The 23,433-nt window shown below is 44.3% G+C and overlaps 1 protein-coding gene across 3 annotated transcripts; it reads left to right on the top strand.

The window, feature by feature from the left end:
• Positions 1 to 3,650: 3,650 nt before the first annotated feature.
• On the top strand, positions 3,651 to 23,049 carry ercc8 (excision repair cross-complementation group 8). Of its 3 annotated transcripts, none has more exons than XM_042331410.1 (12): positions 3,651 to 4,037; positions 4,443 to 4,538; positions 4,791 to 4,892; positions 5,032 to 5,155; positions 7,073 to 7,154; positions 8,862 to 8,930; positions 9,430 to 9,496; positions 10,218 to 10,321; positions 11,113 to 11,237; positions 12,355 to 12,369; positions 16,446 to 16,538; positions 20,124 to 23,049. In XM_042331410.1, the coding sequence occupies exons 1-12, from the start codon at positions 3,961 to 3,963 to the stop codon at positions 20,184 to 20,186; spliced, it is 1,017 nt and encodes a 338-aa protein (XP_042187344.1). In that variant the 5' UTR covers positions 3,651 to 3,960; the 3' UTR covers positions 20,187 to 23,049. The 3 variants fall into 3 exon arrangements, with proteins under 3 accessions (XP_042187344.1, XP_042187342.1, XP_042187343.1); XM_042331408.1 differs by having other exon boundaries at positions 12,355 to 12,552; XM_042331409.1 differs by lacking the exon at positions 20,124 to 23,049 and having other exon boundaries at positions 12,355 to 12,588; positions 16,446 to 16,536.
• Positions 23,050 to 23,433: the final 384 nt, after the last annotated feature.

Below are 23,433 nucleotides of genomic sequence, written 5' to 3'. Positions count from 1 at the left end.
AGTGCGCATGTGTGTGTAGCTGATGATAGAGCACAGCTCTGGCCGTCCTGAGGAAGAGTGAGTGGGAAAAAGGACCATTATGACCGGTGCAATTACACAGCCAATATGTGATGGCATAAGTGTGCATGTTTTTTTAAATATTTTTTTTATTTCACCATTATTTAACCAGGTAGGCTAGTTGAGAACAAGTTCTCATTTACAACTGCGACCTGTCCAAGATAAAGCATAGCAGTGTGAACAGACAACACAGAGTTACACATGGAGTAAACAATTAACAAGTCAATAACACAGTAGAAAAAAAAATGGAAGAAAAAGAAGTCTACATACATTGTGTGCAAAAGGCATGAGGAGGTAGGTGAATAATTACAATTTAGCAGATTAACACTAGAGTGATAAATGATCAGATGGTCATGTGCAGGTAGAGATACTGGTGTGCAAAAGAGCAGCAGCTAACTGGAAGGAAAGGCGGCCAAATGAGGTGTTGGCTTTAGGGATGATCAGTGAGATACACCTGCTGGAGCGCGTGCTACAGGTGGGTGTTGCTATCGTGACCAGTGAACTGAGATAAGGCGGAGCTTTACCTAGCATGGACTTGTAGATGACCTGTAAGATTGATTGATTGGAACTTGATGCCTCGCCTATTAATGCATGAAAGGCCCCATTGAGAAATCAACATAGGCCTAGTGGCTGAACAACAAAAGAGGTCCCAATACTAGTAGCAACATCAGCAGCAACACTGCGCAGAAGCAACACTGCCAGTAGCCTAGGCCTACAGTAGATTGCGCTCTGCGATGTTTGAATACTCAGCCACCTACATGCTTAGAAACAGCTTAACGGTAACCTGACATTAGTAATGAGTATGGGGTGGGCAGATGTCTCCCAAATTAAACAAACAGATGACCATGACAACAGTCTCAGTACAGTTAGTAAGCAAATGGGTAATAGGGCAGTATCTCCTTTCTAAATCCTACACCCCAAGTGGGAGATCATCTGGTAAATGAATACAGCGAATATGGTTTTATAGACTGAGAACGCAGTCCTAGTCAAACCACTTGAATCTGGTCGAAATTCATCCATTCATGTAGGCCTTTTTCTTTGTGTCCTTGTGCTATCCAACAGGATATGGAAGGTTAACTAACAGCATCATGTCCGAAGGCGGAGTCCTCCTCACACTTTGGCATATAACCCCTGACAAGGAGCCGTGTAAAGTCATTGGTCGTGGGAAGGAGAGGAGACGAGGTAAAGTCCTCGACCTTGTTAAATGACAACAGTGCCTAGTCACTACGGATTATCCTGCTGACTCATATCGGAGGCCTGGCTTATACTTTATGCTACATACTGCTTCCATGGGAAGATCTCAATTGCATACTCCTCGCATCCTCTCCCCTCCTCAAAACCCATTGGAGGAGAAGGTCAGAGGGGGGGGACCTCTGGCTTTCTCATCCAATGGGTTTTGAAAAGGAGACGAGGAGAGAGGATGCAATTGAGATCTTCCCCATGTCTCAACTTGGAGATCTGACCTCGTTCTACATCCTCATACACAGGATGGAATGTGTTTGTCTGAAGAGTAGAGGGAGATTGTAATTATGTGACAAGGTTGCAGTGTCATATTATATAATGGCTTGAATGGGATGTTTAAACAATGATGGGCTTCAGTGAGCTGTCAAATGTGCTGCAATTAACAGACAAGCAAGTGGAGAGGGAGAAGAAGCTTATGTAGGTTGAAGAAGCTTATGTAATTTGTATGTGTACAAAAGTATGAGGACACTTGCTCATCGAACATCTCATTCCAAAATTATGGGCATTAATATGGAGTTGGTCCCCCTTTTGCTGCTATAACAGCCTACACTTGTCTGGGAAGGCTTTCCACTAGATGTTGGAACATTGCTGCAAGGACTTGCTTCCATTCAGCTATAAAAGCATTAGCAAGGTCGGGCACTGATGTTGGGCGATTAGGCCTGGCTCTCAGTCTGTGTTCCAATTCATCCCAAAGGTGTTCAATGGGGTTGAGGTCATGGCTCTGTGCAAGCCAGTCAAGTTTTTCCACACCGGTCAACAAACCATTTCGGTATGGACCTCGCTTTGTGCAAGCGGGGCATTGTCATTCTGAAACAGGGCCTTCCCCAAACTGTTGCCACAAAGCTGGAAGCACAGATTCGTCTAGAATGTATTTGTATGTTGTATTGTTAAGATTTCCCTTCACCTTCTTGTTGGAAAGGTGGCATCCTATGACGGTACCACATTGTAAGTCACTGTGCTATTTAGTACGGGCTATTCTACCTCCATTGTTTGTGTAACAGTATAACTTTAGACCGTCCCCTCGCCCATACCCGGGTGCGAACCAGGCACCCTCTGCACACATCAACAACAGTCACCCACGAAGCATGGTTTTACCCATCGCTCCACAAAAGCCGCGGCTCTTGCAGAGCAAGGGGAACCACTACTTCAAGGTCTCAGAGCAAGTGACTGATTGAAACGCTATTTAGCGTGCACCACCGCTAACTAGCTAGCCGTTTCACATCCGTTACACTCACCCCCCTTTTGACCTCCTCCTTTTCCGCAGCTACCAGTGATCCGGGTCAACAGCATCAATGTAAAAGTATAACTTTAGACCGTCCCCTCGCCCATACCCGGGCGCAAGCAAACCAGGGACCCTCTGCACACATCAACAACAGTCACCCACGAAGCATCGTTACCCATCGCTCCACAAAAGCCGCGGCTCTTGCAGAGCAAGGGGAACCACTACTTCAAGGTCTCAGAGCAAGTGACGTAACCGATTGAAACGCTATTTAGCGCGCACCACCGCTAACTAGCTAGCTGTTTCACATCCGTTACATTTGTCTATGGAGATTGCATGGCGGTGTCCTTGATTTTATACACCTGTCAGCAATGGGTGTGGCTGAAATAGCAGAATCCACTAATTTGAAGGGGTGTCCACATTATTTTGAGAATGTAGTGTATATTATATCAAAACAGGTTCATACACTCCATCTAGTGGTCATATCTTACAAAGCAAAAAGTGACAGCCAAGATCTCAACAACATTGTAACAAACAGACAATGTGATCATCTTGATTTAAAGCATCATTGTGTAGGACGTTTGGTCACAGTTTTAGCTATATTTCTAATATTGAAATTAATATTAGCGAGCTACTGTTACAGTCTGCACACATTTACTTTAACGTTAGCTAGGTAGCGAAAATGCATAACTTCTCGTTAAAGTAATAAAATCGGACAGTTATAGAAGATAACTGAGTAGCTACTAGACTAGTTAGAAGTAACGTTATCTATGTTTGACAAAACAGGCGTTCGTCTAGGTCAAAGTTTATACAAGGGATGAGGTAATGTTAACGTTAGCCACTTAAGTATTTTCCTCTGGCTGCCAGTAGTATTTATTCCCCAAATGGTCGGTGCCCACATGTTCTTTTATCACCCCAAAGGTCCGGCGTAATAGACCTCCGATCCTGCTCATATTGAGAATATATGATATATGCAGCTATCGTTCTCGTATACTTCACCATACAACCAGACCCATCAACCCATATTCAATTGGATTTGTTGTTTACGCAATCTAAAAACAGATAACAGTAAGATATGTTTTGATTGGATGACTGAATCAGAGTAACCAATGAGTGCGCTTGTTATACCAGAGCAGTGTTCAAACATCCTGACGTAACAACATGGCCACCCACATGTCCCTTGTTGACTGGGAGCTAGCTTGCTAAATGATGTTAAATAAGACCGTGGCATAAAATGATTCGATCGGGATTTGATCAATCCCAGATCACAAATATGTATTGTGCACACAAAGCGTTTGAAAAACGAGTTCAGTAGCGAACGATATTGAACGTCTAGATGGGTAACCAACCCTCGAGCTAGCTATGCTAGCTTGAGAACAAACATAAACATTCCTTTAAGGCTAGCTAGCTACGAAATTGAAAGATTAATTTATTGTGGGAAGATGTTGGGTTTTCTAACAGCAAGACAGGCTGGACTTGACGACCCACTTCGTCTGAGACGGGCAGAGTCAACACGGAGGTGAGGGGAAGTTGGCCATATCATTCCTGGGAACGCTAACGTTACTGTTACCAGTGTTTTGTCCGTATCACTAGCTGTCACAGTCAAACATGGTCTATATCGTAAACAATTATGAAAACAACTATTTGCTTTGGGATCTTAATTTAAAGAGTGGCATAAGGTCAACAGTGTGTCTAGGTTTAAAATAAAAATTTATGAAGATATATTGTAGGCATATGACGGTTGTGGTAATTAATTAGGCTTCCATGTTGGTGTGTGGGTGCGTTCATCACAACTAGGAATTCGGTAAAAGTATTTTGAACGACCATCCAACTCGGAATTCCATTTTGGGAACTCGGGCAGCTCCTACTTTCCGACCTGAAGATCACTGACGTCATGACTCTGTCTTCTTTGTTTTCTCTTAAGGGTCCTCAATTTAGAGCTGAATCATGACAGAGATGTGGATCGAATCCATAGCAATGGCGTAAACACCATAGACATTGAAGTCATTGAGGGCAGATAGTAAGTATCATTAGTAGTAGGTCTGACAATATGTCAATTGAGGACAATTTGTTATGATTACCATATAGCCTAGGCCTATAACATGTAACCTAATGCATAGTTCCGTCATCACCTGATTTCAACATAACGTGATACATAAGCAACCTCCTATAATTCAACATAGACATGTGTTGCCTGTATAGCACTTTTTTTTAGAATCCTTCTGGTGCTATCTCATTGGGAGATAACCCTCTCCTCTTGTCTGTTCTGTAGCATGCTATCTGGAGGGGCAGATGGGGTGATTGTGGTGTATGACCTGGAGAACAACAGTGGGAAACCCCAATACACCTGTAAAGCAGTCTGCACTGTAGGCAGGTGTGTGGCTCACATACCTGATGGCATCCACTAGATGGCAGCATCACTGATAGTGTACTTAAGTGTGTGTGTGTGTGTGAGTGTGAGAGAGAGAGGCAGGCAGGCTCTGGTGGTCACTGTTAGTCTGTTTGTGTTGCAGGTCCAGTCGGTATGTCCACAGGTTCAGTGTAGAGACAGTGCAGTGGTACCCACATGACACAGGCATGTTTGTCTCCAGCTCCTTTGACAAAACCATGAAGGTCTGGGACACTGAGACACTAAAGGTACACCTTACATACTATTTTTAACTCTGTCTCTCTCTCGCACTCTTTGCCTTTTATGGCCATATGGTGCTCTCTGTGATGAGCTAGAATCACGCTGTGCCATGGTTAACTCAGAGTTGGCTAGGGGACAGAAAAACTTGTTTGCAGAGGGATTTGCATTGTACCTGTCACTCTACTCTCGTCCTCCAGCTTCCTAGTCCCCTGTTCTGTTCTCCTCCACTCCCCTCCATTCCTCTCTTACTCCAGCTTCCTAGTCCCCTGCTCTGTTCTCCTCCATTCCTCTCCTCCTCCAGCTTCCTAGTCCCCTGCTCTGTTCTCCCACACTGCCATGTCCTGTTCTGTTCTCCTCCACTCCCCTCCATTCCTCTCTTCCAGCTTCCTAGTCCCCTGCTCTGTTCTCCTCCCCTCCATTCCTCTCCTCCTCCAGCTTCCTAGTCCCCTGCTCTGTTCTCCTCCCCTCCATTCCTCTCCTCCTCCAGCTTCCTAGTCCCCTGCTCTGTTCTCCTCCCCTCCATTCCTCTCCTCCAGCTTCCTAGTCCCCTGCTCTGTTCTCCTCCACTCTCCTCCATTCCTCTCCTCCTCCAGCTTCCTAGTCCCCTGCTCTGTTCTCCTCCACTCCCCTCCATTCCTCTCCTCCTCCAGCTTCCTAGTCCCCTGCTCTGTTCTCCTCCCCTCCATTCCTCTCCTCCTCCAGCTTCCTAGTCCCCTGCTCTGTTCTCCTCCACTCTCCTCCATTCCTCTCCTCCTCCAGCTTCCTAGTCCCCTGCTCTGTTCTCCTCTACTCCCCTCCACTCCTCTCCTCCTCCAGCTTCCTAGTCCCCTGCTCTGTTCTCCTCCACTCCCCTCCATTCCTCTCCTCCTCCAGCTTCCTAGTCCCCTGCTCTGTTCTCCTCCCCTCTATTCCTCTCCTCCTCCAGCTTCCTAGTCCCCTGCTCTGTTCTCCTCCACTCTCCTCCATTCCTCTCTTCCTCCAGCTTCCTAGTCCCCTGCTCTGTTCTCCTCTACTCCCCTCCACTCCTCTCCTCCTCCAGCTTCCTAGTCCCCTGCTCTGTTCTCCTCCACTCCCCTCCATTCCTCTCCTCCTACAGCTTCCTAGTCCCCTGCTCTGTTCTCCTCCCCTCCATTCCTCTCCTCCTCCAGCTTCCTAGTCCCCTGCTCTGTTCTCCTCCACTCTCCTCCATTCCTCTCCTCCTCCTCCAGCTTCCTAGTCCCCTGCTCTGTTCTCCTCCACTGCCCTCCATTCCTCTCCTCCTCCAGCTTCCTAGTCCCCTGCTCTGTTCTCCTCCACTCCCCTCCATTCCTCTCCTCCTCCAGCTTCCTAGTCCCCTGCTCAGTTCTCCTCCAGCTTCCTAATCCCCTGCTCAGTTCTCCTCCACTCCCCTCCATTCCTCTCCTCCTCCAGCTTCCTAGTCCCCTGCTCTGTTCTCCTCCACTCCCCTCCATTCCTCTCCTCCTCCCGCTTCCTAGTCCCTTGCTCTGTTCTCCTCCACTCCCCTCCATTCTCTCCTCCTAGTCCCCTGCTCAGTTCTCCAGCTTCCTAGTCCCCTGCTCTGTTCTCCTTCAGCTTCCTAGTCCCCTGCTCTGTTCTCCTCCACTCCCCTCCATTCCTCTCCTCCTCCAGCTTCCTAGTCCCTTGCTCTGTTCTCCTCCACTCCCCTCCATTCCTCTCCCAGTCTCACAGCCGCATCCCTCATTTCTGTCTCCTGGTCCCATTGTGTCAGTCAGTCACGACAGTGTTCTGTCCTATCGTGCTGGCCGGCTGACCGACTGACTGAACAGTGGTTTTCTATACATGTTTGCTCTTCCCATGTAGTAGTGTTGTCTCTGTACAGCACAGAGATATCAAGTTAATGTTCATGTTGAAGTAAAGCTGATAAAGTTTAGAGTCTGACGTTCCTTCTCCTTGTGTGTCTGTAGCCCGCTGAAGTGTTCCAGTTTGAAGGAAACGTCTACTGTCACCACATGTCCCCTATTGCCAGGAAACACAGCCTCATCGCAGGTGTGTGTGTGTGTGTGTGTGTGTGTAGCAAGCTCTGTCTCACATCAGAATTAGACGTTCATCTATGTTTCTTAAACATCACATTTTGAAGTGTTTTTAAGGTTAAGTTTTATGGTTAACCATTTTGAGTTAATGCTTAAGGTAAGGGTTAAGATTTGGGATAGGTTTAAAAAACAAAATCTCAAAAACAACTTTCTGTCGCTGGATTTGAGCATGCAACCTTTAGCACCAGAGGTAGATGCTTACGCCTATCCAGCATCCCTCATCCCTGTCCACAATGCCTTAGCAACACCTAAACCTACTTGAAGCCTAGTGGCCGGTTTCCACGTCATCTCCCGACGTCCTCAGACATGGATGGACGTCGAATTCTGGCTTGTATCACGGGTGACCTGGCTGTGGGTGAAATTGTACGTGTGTCATGCTCTTAAAATATGATTTACTGTCTATGTCTTATTGATATAATCTAAGAATGAACATATGAGGCCTCAGTAAATCAAACCAAATTAAATTAAAATGTTGATTGTGAAACAGCTGTGTGGTACAGAGTGTATGCCCCTAGCGGTGTCAGGGGTTGGAACTGACTCAGGAAGAGTTTAGAGAGACGTGCTGTTCTGGAGACATGACAGGAATCCAGGCTCTGCCCCCCTGCTGACAGAGCAGGACAGACTGGTTACACATACCTTCCTAGTCACCCACACTGCTCTCACTAGCCCTGTTGTTTTCTTTTTCTCTGAGATTCTTCCCAAATTCAAAACTAAATGCCATGAAGTCTTTCAATTACACATTTTACTAATAGCACAATCAACCTTTTTCTGGAAAGTTCTTGTGGTGCTAGAATGATCAGAATTTGTCAGGCGAACCAGAATTATAATTTTATTTGTGTCGGGTTTCTAACAGATGGACTCAACCCGGGTTATTTTGTGTCCATCCCTGTCAGCTCTAGCTCCCTGTCAGCTCTAGCTCCCTGTCAGCTCTAACTCCCTGTCAGCTCTAACTCCCTGTCAGCTCTAACTCCCTGTCAGCTCTAACTCCCTGTCAGCTCTAACTCCCTGTCAGCTCTAACTCCCTGTCAGCTCTAACTCCCTGTCAGCTCTAACTCCCTGTCAGCTCAGCTCTCAGCTCTAACTCCCTGTCAGCTCTAACTCCCTGTCAGCTCTAACTCCCTGTCAGCTAACTCCCTGTCAGCTCTAACTCCCTGTCAGCTCTAACTCCCTGTCAGCTCTAGCTCCCTGTCAGCTCTAGCTCCCTGTCAGCTCTAGCTCCCTGTCAGCTCTAGCTCAGCTAACTCCTGTCAGTCAGCTCTAACTCCCTGTCAGCTCTAACTCCCTGTCAGCTCTAGCTCCCTGTCAGCTCTAACTCCCTGTCAGCTCTAACTCCCTGTCAGCTCTAACTCCCTGTCAGCTCTAACTCCCTGTCAGCTCTAGCTCCCTGTCAGCTCTAGCTCCCTGTCAGCTCTAGCTCCCTGTCAGCTCTAGCTCCCTGTCAGCTCTCATCCCCTATGTGAACGATGTGTGTTATTAGCTCATGTTTATCCAAGAGTAGAACTGCTCTCTTATACATTCCTATCTTATCTGAGAGAACCAGGGCCTCCAGTTTCTCCTCTGTCACAAAGCATTAACACACACAGTGAAAGTAGAGATGTTTTTCTTTGTGATAGTCGTACTGTATGTAACCTTTCAAGTAATCCATTGATCTGTGTGTTCTCAGTGGGTACCAAAGACCAGAAAGTACAGCTCTGTGACCTGAAGTCTGGCTCACGCATCCAGGTTTTGCAGGGTGAGAGCCACACACACCCACCCACCCACCCCTATGTCTTACTATACTTGTGAAGACTTCAAAATCCTATTTCCCTAAACCTAATTGAACCTTTGTTTAACTAGGCAAGTCAGTTAAGAAACAAATTCTTCTTTACAATGGCTCCCTACCCCGGCCAAACCCTACCCCGGCCAAACCCGGACGATACTGGGCCAATTGTGCGCCGCCCTATGGGACTCCCAATCATGGCCGGATGTGATACAGCCTGGATTTGAACCAGGGACTGTAGTGACGCCTCTTGCACTGAGATGCAGTGCCTCAGACCACTGTGCCACTCGGGAGCGTAAACCTAACCCCTAAGCCTGAAATAGCCTTTTTACAAGTGAGGCCTGGCAAAATGTCCTCACTTCTGAGTTTTATTTGGTTTACTTTTCTTGTGAGGACTTCTGGTACTCACAAGTATAGTAAAATGTGTCTACACTAACACACACTTCCACTGACTGTCCTTTCTATCCCTCAGGTCACAGAGGTGAGGTCCTATCTGTTCGATGGTCGCCAAGATATGAGCACATTTTAGCTACAGCCAGGTAGGCTGACCTACAACAAACCTGGAGAGATACAACTACCTTGAAGGGCCATTAGATAAATGTCCCTCCCTCATTTCACTGCCAATTATCATAGAAATTCCAATCTAGCTAGTGAAAGGGATTCCACTTTATATTACCATAACTAGACTGTATCAGTATGTCACCTGAACTCATTGGCACACAGAGAGACTGAACCAGCCTCTATTCCCTGGGAATAACAATGTAGCATATGGCAGGGAGAGAGTACTCCGCTGGTTTATGCCAAATTAGATCTGCTAATTAAACCATTGGGATCAAATCACTGTCCCTTTGGGCTGTAAGTGATTTGAAAAACAACTGAGCAGCATTTCAACTGCTACTGATAACATGGGCAATTGGACAGTGAAGCACACTGTCTTTGAACATTTAGTATGGACTGAGATTCTTTTTTTTAATATGGAGGACTGTTTTGAGGATATTTGAGGCACTATTCTATAGCTGGATAATTTAAGGGATTGTGTTGCATTGTTGTAGTGTTACGTTGTTGATGCCCAGTGATGTGAACCTTCATCTGCAGACCAATTAGGGGACGTTTATGTAAGGTTCATTTATATATCCCTATAAGGCCCCAGGGCACTGACACATGTCCCCTGAGGGATGGAAGGCTGTTGATTTTGGCTTCTCATGCGCTCTCTCTGTTGCTCTGTCTCTCTATCTCGATCTCTCGCTCTCTCTCTCTCAGTACTGACAGCAGGGTGTTGGTGTGGGATGTGCGTCGGGCCTCAGGGAGCCTGTTCTCTCTGGATCAACACAACGGGGACAAGTCCAAGGCCTCGTCAGAGGCAGGTAGGAACACACTGTCACACCTCTCCCTGACTTCCCCCACCCCTGATAACGGGGTCAAGAGAAGATGTCTACATGATAGTGAAAGCATTGTGATAACGGGGTAAAGAGAAGATGTCTACATGATAGTGAAAGCATTGTGATAACGGGGTCAAGAGAAGATGTCTACATGATAGTGAAAGCATTGTGATAACGGGGTCAAGAGAAGATGTCTACATGATAGTGAAAGCATTGTGATAACGGGGTCAAGAGAAGATGTCTACATGATAGTGAAAGCATTGTGATAACGGGGTAAAGAGAAGATGTCTACATGATAGTGAAAGCATTGTGATAACGGGGTAAAGAGAAGATGTCTACATGATAGTGAAAGCATTGTGATAACGGGGTCAAGAGAAGATGTCTACATGATAGTGAAAGCATTGTGATAACTACATGGGTGAAAAGAGAAGATGTCTACATGATAGTGAAAGCATTGTGATAACGGGGTGAAAGCAGAAGATGATCTACGGGGTAAAGAGAAGATGTCTACATGATAGTGAAAGCATTGTGATAACGGGGTAAAGAGAAGATGTCTACATGATAGTGAAAGCATTGTGATAACGGGGTCAAGAGAAGATGTCTACATGATAGTGAAAGCATTGTGATAATGGGGTCCTGAGAAGATGTCTACATGATAGTGAAAGCATCGTGATAACGGGGTCAAGAGAAGAGATAAAGGGTTGAGTGTCCTTTCCCCTTAAACAATAGTTATATTATCTCATTGGCATTTAATGACGCGTGTGTGTGTTTGCCAGTGAACACAGCCCATAATGGAAGGGTAAATGGCCTCTGCTTCACGGTCGACGGCCTCTACCTTCTCACCACGGGAACAGACGACCGCATGAGGCTGTGGAACAGTGCCAATGGAAAAAACACACTGGTAGGTTCTGTGTGTGTGTGTGTGTGTGTGTGTGTGTGTGTGTGTGTGTGTGTGTGTGTGTGTGTGTGTAAGAGAGTTACAGCGAGCGAGCGAGATGCAGAGAGTGAGAGAGGGTCAAAAATGTGTCTGGCGGGGATCCAATGGATGAGGGTGAGGACTAGGCTCTACCCCGAGGCACTGTCCGAGTGTGCATACTTGTGTGTATGCACATTTCCTGCCCATCCCTGGAGTCCTTGTCTGGAACACATAACATAGCGTGTGTGACTCTTCCAGGCCTTACCCTAAATGATCAGTAGCCATCCCTCTCTGTGACAGTGGCCTCCAGCACTAAGGGACATCATTGTGCCTCTAGCCCCATTAACTTCCATACATAAACTTCCCCTCACTAACTGGGTCTGTAGGTGAAGGCCTCAAGCCTTCACATAATGGTCCTGTGCTGCTTTGGGTTAGGAGAAACAGTTTGCCTGCTTGATGACTTGAAGACATATATCCCTTTTATACACAGACTAAAATCCCACATGTTGGTATGTCTGAAAGGGGTAAGGAGTAAAAACAAGGACAAATAAAAGCTAGCTAAAGACCAAGTCATGATTCCTGCATTTTCAGACCCTGTAACCAAAATACAGGAATGAATGGTGAATGGTTCTCTGCTTTTTTGCAGGTAAATTCATGAACACTTCCATTGTTTAATATTGCCCTAATTTGAACTGAAAACAGATCCCATGGTTTAACAACACCCCCCACACCTCCCACTTATATTTATAAAAGGGGTATACCTGAAAATAAATGCTAAGGAAGGGGCTGTATGAAAGGGGGGTCATATAAACATTGCCTTATATTTTACAAGTAACATGCCACATCTTCTGCCTAAAATGAGTTATACAGTACATCTTTAAACAGTTCATCTCGACAAATCCGAGGGAAGCCCACTTTAGCTGGCGTGGTCCGTATCAGTACAACACATGTTGAGGTCTATATTTAACCTGGTTTCTGAATTTTTCCATGCTTATCACCACTCTACATAATGTTCTGTAGCAGGTTGATAGTTGAAGTGCTGTTCTACTGTTAGCTTGGTCATCCGTCCAACTGACCCACCCAACTCCTCTCTGTCTCTCAGGTGAATTATGGGAAGGTGAGTAACGAAAGCCGTAAGGGGTTAAAGATCACGGTGTCTCATAGCTGCAGCCCGGAGTTTGTGTTTGTACCTTGTGGCAGCTCAGTGGCGGTGTACACTCTACACACCGGGGAACTCGTAACCATGCTAAGGGGACACTACAACAACGTGGACTGCTGCCAGTTCCACCCCGACTACCAGGTGACTGACTGTCTCTGTCTGCCCGTCTGTCTGTAGGTGCGTCCATCCTTTATGGCTATAGACTAATAAGAAATGACAGTGTTATTAACATCATTATGTTTGTTCATTATCAATACCTTACGTATGTTCATGTAAATCAGCTCATGTGACGTCATATGGTTCCTAAGTTGAACCAAGGTTTCTGAGACGTGGGTCCTATTCATTAGTGCACACTGTAGCAAACCATAGCAAAATGTTTTGCAATGGAAAACCCGGTAGGTCCCTCCCTGTTTTGACCTATTTGCTTCTGTTTGGTTCCCAATGAATATGACCCTAGCAGACCAGAGGCCTTGAAGGCCTTCTGTACATCACAGAGAACCATAACAAATTCCTATTCTACCCACATTACCAGCGTCCTGCACGCAGATAGCTGATGCATTGTCAGTTTGTTTATGGTACAGTTGGCACAGATATGACGACCTGCCTTGGGAGGTACAGAACACTGTGGCCTTTTACTAATGTTAATCGAAGAAGATACTGAATTGAGACAGCATCCCATCTTTTGCATTTTCCTGTTAATGGTTAAGGTTAGTATTTGTGACGAATGATTGGATCTTTACATCTGTGTAGCGCAGGACGAGATCTGTGAGTTGCAGTGGGTGTGTATTTGAAGTAGGCTACAGTAGGTAATTTACCCTTGAATAGATTATATATTAAAGTCAACATCCTCATGTAAAGCCATTAGCCATGGCCTAGTCACAGCGGTATGAAAAACAATTGGGCCTTAATGATTATAAAGGTGAAGGCCAGAAATGAGTTTGTTCTCTTTTATGGAGAGTTTTGTTTACTTGTCAAAGTACTGCAATGGGAGGTTTGTTGAAGAACGGGGTAGAGCTATGTCATATAATCTACTTTTACGAAGGCGGGTCTTTCTTCACTCCAACTGCTATACCACATAAAGGCTAATAAATTCCCTAATACATGATTATACAGTTTCCGTAGTATCTCATTGTAATGCATATCTTACTCATGCACATCGCCTTTCATATCACAGTAGTATTTGTGTTAGACATTAGTTCTGCTGTTAGAGTATATCTGTCTAATGTCCTACTTATTAAACCTGTACGAATGTGGCAGAGCAACTTTGAGTGTTTGTTTATTGGAAAGAACACATAGTTCTGGAATGTCTTTTTGCTTCTTGTCTTTTGAAGTAAGCTAATGCCACATTTGACATTTTAGTCATTTAGCAGACACGTTTATCCAGAGCGACTTACAGTGCCTTGCTCAAGGGCACATCGACCGATTTTAATTTAATTTATTCTAATTCTTTTTTTTCTTCTTCACCTAGTCGGCTTAGGGATTCAAGCCAGCGACCTTTCGGTTATTGGCCCAACACTCTTAACCGCTAGGCTACCTGCCACCCAAAAATACACCTCTTCAAATGATTGGCACGTTTGGACTTTATGAACTTCTATTGGTTGTTTTCCTGGATGATGATTGTCATTGTTTTGAGTCTAGTGTTTCATAAGGTAGACACTGCTGTAATAACTATGTACTTCCTCCCGTCATTAACACTGATACTTCCCCAACATGCTTCTTTCCACTTGACAAACTTAGCTATTTTAGGACCGAATGATAACATGTGTATATGGGACACAGAGATTAAACCAAATGGAAGTTGAGCTGCAGACAAAATGGGTAAAGAAACAGCAGCCAGGACCAGAGCTATACACTACTGTTCAAAAGTTTGGGGTCACTTCGAAATGTCCTTGATTTTGAAAGAAAAGCACATTTTTTTGTCTGTTAAAATAACATCAAATTGATCACAAATACACTGTAGACATTGTTAATGTTGTAAATGACTATTGTAGCTGGAAATGACTGATTTTTAATGGAATATCTACATAGGCCTACAGAGGCCCAATATCAGCAACCATCACTCCTGTGTTCGCACGTTGTGTTAGCTTATTCAAGTTTATCATTTTAAAAGGATAATTGATTATTAGAAAGCCCTTTTGCAATTATGTTAGCACATCTGAAAACTGTTGTTTTGATTTAATGAAGCATTAATACTGGCCTTCTTTAGACTAGTTGAGTATCTGGAGCATCAGCATTTGTGGGTTCGATTACAGGCTCATATTTCCAAGAAACTGAAGATCTCGTACAACGCTGTGTACTACTCCCTTCACAGAACAGTGCAAACTGGCTCTAACCAGAATAGAAAGAGTGGAAGGCCCCGGTGCACACCTGAGCAAGAGGACAAGTAAAAAAAAAAACTTTTTAAAAAAACTTTAAAAAAAAAAACTAGGCAAGTCAGTTAAGAACACATTCTTGTTTTCAATGACGGCCTAGGAACGGTGGGTTAACTGCCTTGTTCAGGGGCAGAACAACAGATTTTCACCTTGTCAGCTCGGGGGATTCAATCTTGCGACTTTACAGTTAACTAGTCCAACGCAATAACGACCTGCCTCTCTCGTTGCACTCCACAAGGAGACTGCCTGTTACGCAAATGCAGTAAGCCAAGTTAAGTTGCTAGCTAGCATTAAAGTTATCTTATAAAAAACAATCAATCATAATCACTAGTTAACTACACATGGTTGATGATATTACTAGATATTATCTAGCGTGTCCTGCGTTGCATATAATCCGACTGAGCATACAAGTATCTGACTGAGCGGTGGTAGGCAGAAGCAGGCGAGTAAACATTCATTCAAACAGCACTTTCGTGCATTTTGACAGCAGCTCTTCATTGTGCATCAAGCATTGCGCTGTTTATGACTTCAAGCTGATCAACTCCCGAGATGAAGCTCGTGTAACCGAAGTGAAATGGCTAGCTAGTTAGCGCACGCTAATTGTCGTTATGTTGCTGGTTCGAGCCCAGGGAGGAGCAAGGAGAGGAACGGAAGCTATACTATTACACTGGCAATACTAAAGTGCCTATAAGAACATCCAATAATCAAAGGTTAATGAAATACAAATGGTATAGAGGGAAATAGTCCTATAATTCCTATAATAACTACAACCTAAAACTTCTTACCTGGGAATATTGAAGACTCATGTTAAAAGGAACCACCAGCTTTCATATGTTCTCATGTTCTGAGCAAGGAACTGAAACATTAGCTTTCTTACATAGCACATATTGCACTTTTACTTTCTTCTCCAACACATTGTTTTTGCATTATTTAAACCAAATTGAACATGTTTCCTTATTTACTTGAGGCTAAATTGATTTTATTGATGTATTATATTAAGTTAAAATAAGTGTTTATTCAGTATTGTTGTAATTTAAAAAAATAAAATTGCAGATGAATCGGTATCTGCGCTTTTGGTCCTCCAACAATCGGTATCTGCGTTGAAAAATCATAATCGGTCAACCTCTAGTCTCAACATCAACAGTGAAGGGGCGACTCCAGGATGCTGGCCTTCTAATCGAAACCACAAATGCTGATGTTCCAGATACTCAACTAGTCTAAAGAAGGACATTTTTATTGTTTCTTTAATCAGCAACAGTTTTCAGCTGTGCTAACATAATTGCAAAAGGGTTTTCTAATGATCAATTAGCCTTTTAAAATGATAGACTTGGATTAGCTAACACAACGTGCCATTGGAACACAGGAGTGATGGTTGCTGATAATGGGCTTCTGTACGCCTATGTAAATATTCCATAAACATTTAGCAGTTTCCAGCTACAATAGTCATTTACAACATTAACAATGTCTACACTGTATTTCTGATCAATTTGATGTTATTATAATGGACAAAAAATGTGCCTTTCTTTCAAAATCAAAGACATTTCTAAGTGACCCCAAACTTTTGAACGGTAGTGTATATATAGATAAATATATGGCTCTGGCCAGGACGTAAAGAGTATTGAGACCCAGGCTAAATCACTCCTCTCTTCTGTGTGTTTCCAGGAGCTGTACAGCGGGGGTAAAGACTGTAACATCCTAGCCTGGGTTCCTATTGTACGACCACCAGACGTGGAAGAAGAAGGGACAGCCGCCAAGGTAGGAGGCTGCACAGCAGGAACAATTTAAAGCACAATTGGGGGGTAGTAATTATACGCAGGTCCCTGTTCTTGTTCTAAAACGCTGTCACATTACCAGACTAATAGACAGGCATCTAGTAGGCCCTTTTTATTTGATACCAGTACATGTACATTTTAGACATTTAGCAGACGCTCTTATCCGGAGTGATCAATCAATCAAATGTATTTATAAAGCCCTTTTTACATCAGCCAATGTCACAAAGTGCTATACAGAAACCCAGCCTAAAACCCCAATCCGCAAGGAATGCAGATGTAGAAGCACAGTGCCTAGGAAAATCTCCCTAGGAAGGCAGGAACCTAGAAAGAAACCTAGAGAGGAACCAGGCTCTGAGGGGTGGCCAGTTCTCTTCTGGCTGTGCCGGGTGGAGATTATAACAGTACATGGCCAAGATGTTCCAACGCTCATAGATAACCAGCAGGGTCAGATAATAATTACAGTGGTTGTAGAGGGTGCAACAGGTCAGCACCTCAAGAGTAAATGTCAGTTGGCTTTTCTTAGCCAATCATTCAAAGTTAGAGACAGCAGGTGCGGTAGAGAGCGAGGGTCGAAAACAGCAGCTCCGGGACAAGGTAGCACGTCTAGTGAATAGGTCAGGGTTGCATAGCCGCAGGCAGAACAGTTGAAACTGGAGCAGCAGCACGACCAGGTGGACTGGGGACAGCAAGGGGTCATCAGGCCAGGTAGTCCTGAGGCATGGTCCTAGGGCTCAGGTCCTCTGAGAGAAGAGAGAGAGAATTACAGAGAGCATACTTAAATTCACACAGGACACCGGATAAGACAGGAGAAATACTCCAGATATAACAGAATGACCCTAGCTCCCCGACACAAACTACTGCAGCTTAATTACTGAAGGCTGAGACAGGAGGGGTCAGGAGATGCTGTGGCCCCGTCTGGCTATACCCCCGATCAGGGCCAACCAGGCAGGATAGAACCCCATCCATTTTGCCAAAGCACAGCCCGCACACCACTAGAGGGATATCTTCAACCACCATTTTACTACCCTGAGACGAGGCCGAGTATTGCCCACGAAGATCTCCCCCACGGCACGAATCCGAGGGGGGCGCCAACCCAGACAGGAAGATCACATCAGAGACTCAACCCGCTCAAGTGACGCGCCCCTCCTAGGGATGGCTTGGAAGAGCACCAGTAAGCCAGTGACTCAGCCCCCATAATAGGGTTAGAGGCAGAGAATTTTTATTTATTTTATTTATTTTACCTTTATTTAACCAGGTAGGCAAGTTGAGAACAAGTTCTCATTTACAATTGCGACCTGGCCAAGATAAAGCAAAGCAGTTCGACAGATACAACGACACAGAGTTACACATGGAGTAAAACAAACATACAGTCAATAATACAGTATAAACAAGTCTATATACAATGTGAGCAAATGAGGTGAGAAGGGAGGTAAAGGCAAAAAAGGCCATGGTGGCAAAGTAAATACAATATAGCAAATAAAACACTGGAATGGTAGTTTTGCAATGGAAGAATGTGCAAAGTAGAAATAAAAATAATGGGGTGCAAAGGAGCAAAGTAAATAAATAAATAAAAATTAAATACAGTTGGGAAAGAGGTAGTTGTTTGGGCTAAATTATAGGTGGGCTATGTACAGGTGCAGTAATCTGTGAGCTGCTCTGACAGTTGGTGCTTAAAGCTAGTGAGGGAGATAAGTGTTTCCAGTTTCAGAGATTTTTGTAGTTCGTTCCAGTCATTGGCAGCAGAGAACTGGAAGGAGAGGCGGCCAAAGAAAGAATTGGTTTTGGGGGTGACTAGAGAGACATACCTGCTGGAGCGTGTGCTACAGGTGGGAGATGCTATGGTGACCAGCGAGCTGAGATAAGGGGGGACTTTACCTAGCAGGGTCTTGTAGATGACATGGAGCCAGTGGGTTTGGCGACGAGTATGAAGCGAGGGCCAGCCAACAAGAGCGTACAGGTCGCAATGGTGGGTAGTATATGGGGCTTTGGTGACAAAACGGATTGCACTGTGATAGACTGCATCCAATTTGTTGAGTAGGGTATTGGAGGCTATTTTGTAAATGACATCGCCAAAGTCGAGGATTGGTAGGATGGTCAGTTTTACAAGGGTATGTTTGGCAGCATGAGTGAAGGATGCTTTGTTGCGAAATAGGAAGCCAATTCTAGATTTAACTTTGGATTGGAGATGTTTGATATGGGTCTGGAAGGAGAGTTTACAGTCTAACCAGACACCTAAGTATTTGTAGTTGTCCACGTATTCTAAGTCAGAGCCGTCCAGAGTAGTGATGTTGGACAGGCGGGTAGGTGCAGGTAGCGATCGGTTGAAGAGCATGCATTTAGTTTTACTTGTATTTAAGAGCAATTGGAGGCCACGGAAGGAGAGTTGTATGGCATTGAAGCATGCCTGGAGGGTTGTTAACACAGTGTCCAAAGAAGGGCCGGAAGTATACAGAATGGTGTCGTCTGCGTAGAGGTGGATCAGAGACTCACCAGCAGCAAGAGCGACATCATTGATGTATACAGAGAAGAGAGCTGGTCCAAGAATTGAACCCTGTGGCACACCCATAGAGACTCCCAGTGGAGAGAGGGGAACCGGCCAGGCAGAGACAGATGGTTCGTCGCTCCATTGCCTTTCCATTCACCTTCACACCACTGGGCCAGACTACACTCAATCATAGGACCTACTGAAGAGATGTCTTCAATAAAGACTTAAAGGTCGAGTCCGAGTCTGCGTTTCTCACATGGGTAGGCAGACCATTCCATAAAAATGGAGCTCTATAGGAGAAAGCCCTTGCCTCCAGCTGTTTGCTTAGAAATTCTAGGGACAATTAGGAGGCCTGCATCTTGTGACCGTAGCGTACGTGTAGGTATGTACGGCAGGACCAAATCGGAAATGTACAGTGGGGCTAAAAAGTATTTAGTCAGCCACCAATTGTGCAAGTTCTCCCACTTCAAAAGATGAGAGGCCTGTAATTTTCATCATAGGTACACTTAGATCACATAGGTGATCAATGGTATCATCAGCAGCACTAAGGTCTAGGAGCACGAGGACAGATACAGAGCCTTTGTCTGCCATTAAAAGGTAATTTACCACCTTCACGATTGCAGTCTCAGTGCGATGATGGGGTCTAAAACCTGACTGAAGCATTTCGTATACAATGTTAGTTTTTAGGAAGGCAGTGAGTTGCTGCGCAACAGCTTTTTCTAAAAAATTTTAGAGGAATGGCAGACAGACTTCGCTTTTGTGCACACAGAAATGAGATCATAGGGGTTGTGGCTTGTGCTGCACCTTGCTAGGGTAACTCGGTACACACACAGTCAGGCTGGCTCAGCTTGGCTACATTCCCCAGGTGCTGATGAAATTATGTCTATAGGCATTCAGCCAGCTCCAAAAGCAGCTTCACCAGTTCCATTTAGTTTGGGAAACGGAATAATAATTGCTTGCTTGCACTTGGGAAATGTTTTTAATGCTTTCCTGATTACTCAATCGCTTTAACTCAAAACAACATGACAGCGAGAGAGTAAAGTGAGTTGAGAGTATTTTACTGAATGTATTTCTCCATCCCAGGGTGGGAGCCAGGCTACGGTGAATCCTGCTTTTGAAGACGCATGGAGCAGTGATGAGGACTGATGCATAAGCACAACTGTACAGCCCTACTCCATCGGACATAGCTTTAGGAATGTCATCATGGTGCTAGCTTTAGGAATCTCATCATGGTGCTAGCTTTAGGAATCTCATCATGGTGCTAGCTTTAGGAATCTCATCATGGTGCTAGCTTTAGGAATGTCATCATGGTGCTAGCTTTAGGAATCTCATCATGGTGCTAGCTTTAGGAATGTCATCATGGTGCTAGCTTTAGGAATCTCATCATGGTGCTAGCTTTAGGAATCTCATCATGGTGCTAGCTTCAGGAATCTCATCATGGTGCTAGCTTCAGGAATCTCATCATGGTGCTAGCTTCAGGAATCTCATCATGGTGCTAGCTTTAGGAATCTCATCATGGTGCTAGCTTCAGGAATCTCATCATGGTGCTAGCTTTAGGAATCTCATCATGGTGCTAGCTTTAGGAATCTCATCATGGTGCTAGCTTCAGGAATCTCATGTTGCATCTGAAGACAAACTGCATTTGTAGTTTTTTTTTTAACATCTACTGTGGAGTTGGAGAATGAACCTTAATAGACTTTGAATCTCTGTTGTGATATCTGATTTATCTTTTATTTTATATACAAAATGGATCTAGTGTATGAAACATTAGGAACACCTTCCTAATATTCAGTTGCATTCCCTTTTGCCCTCAGAACAGCCTCAATTTGTCGGGGCACCTCTACAGGTGTCGAAAGCGTTTCACAGGGATGCTGGCTCATGTTGACTCCAACCCACAGTTGTGTTAATTTAGCTGGATGTCCTTTGGGTGTTGGACCATTCTTGATACACACGGGAAACTGTTAAGTGTGAAAACCTATCTGCGTTGCAGTTATTGACACACTCAAACCGGTGTGCCGGCACCTACTACCAGCAGCATACTACCAGCAGCATACTGCCAGCAGCATACTGCCAGCAGCATACCGCCAGCAGCATACCACCCTGCATCCCACTGCTGCCTTGCCTCTGAAGCTAAGCAGGGTCGGTCCTGGTCAGTCCCTGGATGGGAGATCAGATGCTGCTGGAAGTGGTGTTGGAGGGCCAGTAGGGGGCACTCTTCCCTCTGGTCTATCTATCACAATACCACAGGGGAGTGATTGGGGACATTGCCCTGTGTAGGGTGCTGTCTTTCGGATGGGACTTTAAATGGGTGTCCTGACTCTTTGTGGTCATTAAAAAACCCATGCACTTATCGTAAGAGTAGGGGTGTTAACCCTGTTGCCCTGACTAAATTCCCAACCTGGCCCCACCTAATCATCCCCCCATTCCTAATTGGCAGATATCACTCCTCACCTCTCTAGCTGATGTGTGGTGCGCGTTCTGGCACAAAAATGGCTGCTGTGCACCACCCAGGTGGATTCTACATGTTGGTGGTAGATGAGGTGAGTTTCCCCATACTATGTGAAGAGCTTTGAGTAACTCTGTTTGTAGAAAAGCGCTATATAATTCCAATCAATTATTAATTACCATACCCCGTTCAAAGGCACTTAAATCTTTTGTCTCCCCCATTCACCCTCTGAATGGCAAACATACACAACCCATGTCTCAATTGTCTCAAGGCTTAAAAATCCTTCTTTAACCTGTCTCCTTCCCTTCATCTACACTGGTTGAAGTGGATTTAACAGGTGACATCCATAAGGGCTCTTAGCTTTCAGCTGAATTTACCTGGTCAGTCTATGACATGGAAAGAGCAGGTGTCCCTAATGTTTTGTACACTCAGTGTATGGTGTTGATGATTCGTGCATTAAAACCTATGGATGGGTATCTGCACTGTGCATTGAGTTGTATAATCTGTTTCTATTGTCTGCCTTTGACGCAACATGTACATTGTACTTTACATGGTGTTAAAATCAGCTTTCCATTATTCCAATGATGACCAGAGTAAAACCAGCTGAACTGGAGCCAAACCTTTCCTCATAGCGTCTTTGAACATGACGTTCAAGAGACCCACCTTTCCGTCATCAATTCACACACAAATATTTGTCAGCCATGTCTCTCTGTCTCTCCCCTACATTTGCATGATTTATTCTGTTGTCATTGCTAAAACCAGCTCTGTATTGTTGTTGTTAGATGTGATACTGAAATCAGACTCACTTTCTCTCCTACTGGCAGCCTCATGTTTACATATGATTGGCTTGAAGGGCATTATTTCCCTATAACTCACGGCATATTTGCATGGTAGAATGTTCATGGTTCAATGGCCATAGTTCATTCTATGGCAAAAGTCGACTTGAAAACATTGATTTTGTTGTATTCCAAATGGCAACCTAGGACGGATGATTTGGTTAGCTATAGTAAACTTGCCAGCTACTTCAGTGGATGTTGAACACATTTCTACCGGCAAATTAACACATTTCTAGTGACAAATATGTTAAATTATAGCCATGGTATAATGGAGATAATCAACTCGGGGCTCTATGCGTTCTCTGGAAAATAACACCACTCTGTGGAAGGTCAGTTCCACTCTGCATGGAACACACCTTCCACGTCATTCATTATTTTCCATAGAATGCATTGCCTCTCTTTGATTAAACCCTTACATACTTTTAATCTCTAGGAAACCCGACCTACAATTAATCCTATCAGTCCCGAGATTCCAGCAAAAATCTACTTTTCATTTATCTGACGTTAATTTATCTGTATCCCTTATATTTAGCCTCACAATTAAGTGTTTTACAGTTTTCTTTTCAGGATAACCAGATCTATGGTTGCGTTCATGGGTTTTATTGACATGTCAATAAAAAATATTCCGCCAAAAACATTGAAATGAATTTAAAAATGAATTGATATGAATGCTGTAAGTACTGAATTTGTTTGCTCACTGAGAAATTAATATAAATATCCAACCAGTCAATGACAACTGTGTGGAGTTTGTGACAGCAATTATGTAAGCTTATTACAGTATTATAAACACTATGTCCAAGGATTTGGTATGCTCTTCTATGTAGAACATTTGACACTTTTTCCTCATGCATGTATAATATAATTTCACTGCTTGAGACACCCAGAGGTGTTTGTTGTACACTATATGTACAAAAGTTTGTGGAGCCCTTCTATTTAGTGGATTCAGCTATTTCAGCCCCACCCGTTGCTGACAGTTGTTTGCATTGCTGTGTGCCCAATTTTAATCTCCATAGACAAACATTTGCAGTAGACTGGCCTTACTGAAGAGCTCAGTAACTTTCAATTTCAAAGTGGCACCATCATAGGATGCCACCTTTCCAACAAGTCAGTT

The sequence above is a fragment of the Oncorhynchus tshawytscha genome, linkage group LG12 (assembly GCF_018296145.1).
Source record: "Oncorhynchus tshawytscha isolate Ot180627B linkage group LG12, Otsh_v2.0, whole genome shotgun sequence".
Classification (NCBI taxonomy): Eukaryota; Metazoa; Chordata; class Actinopteri; order Salmoniformes; family Salmonidae; genus Oncorhynchus; species Oncorhynchus tshawytscha.
This window is presented reverse-complemented; position numbering and strand designations above follow the sequence as displayed.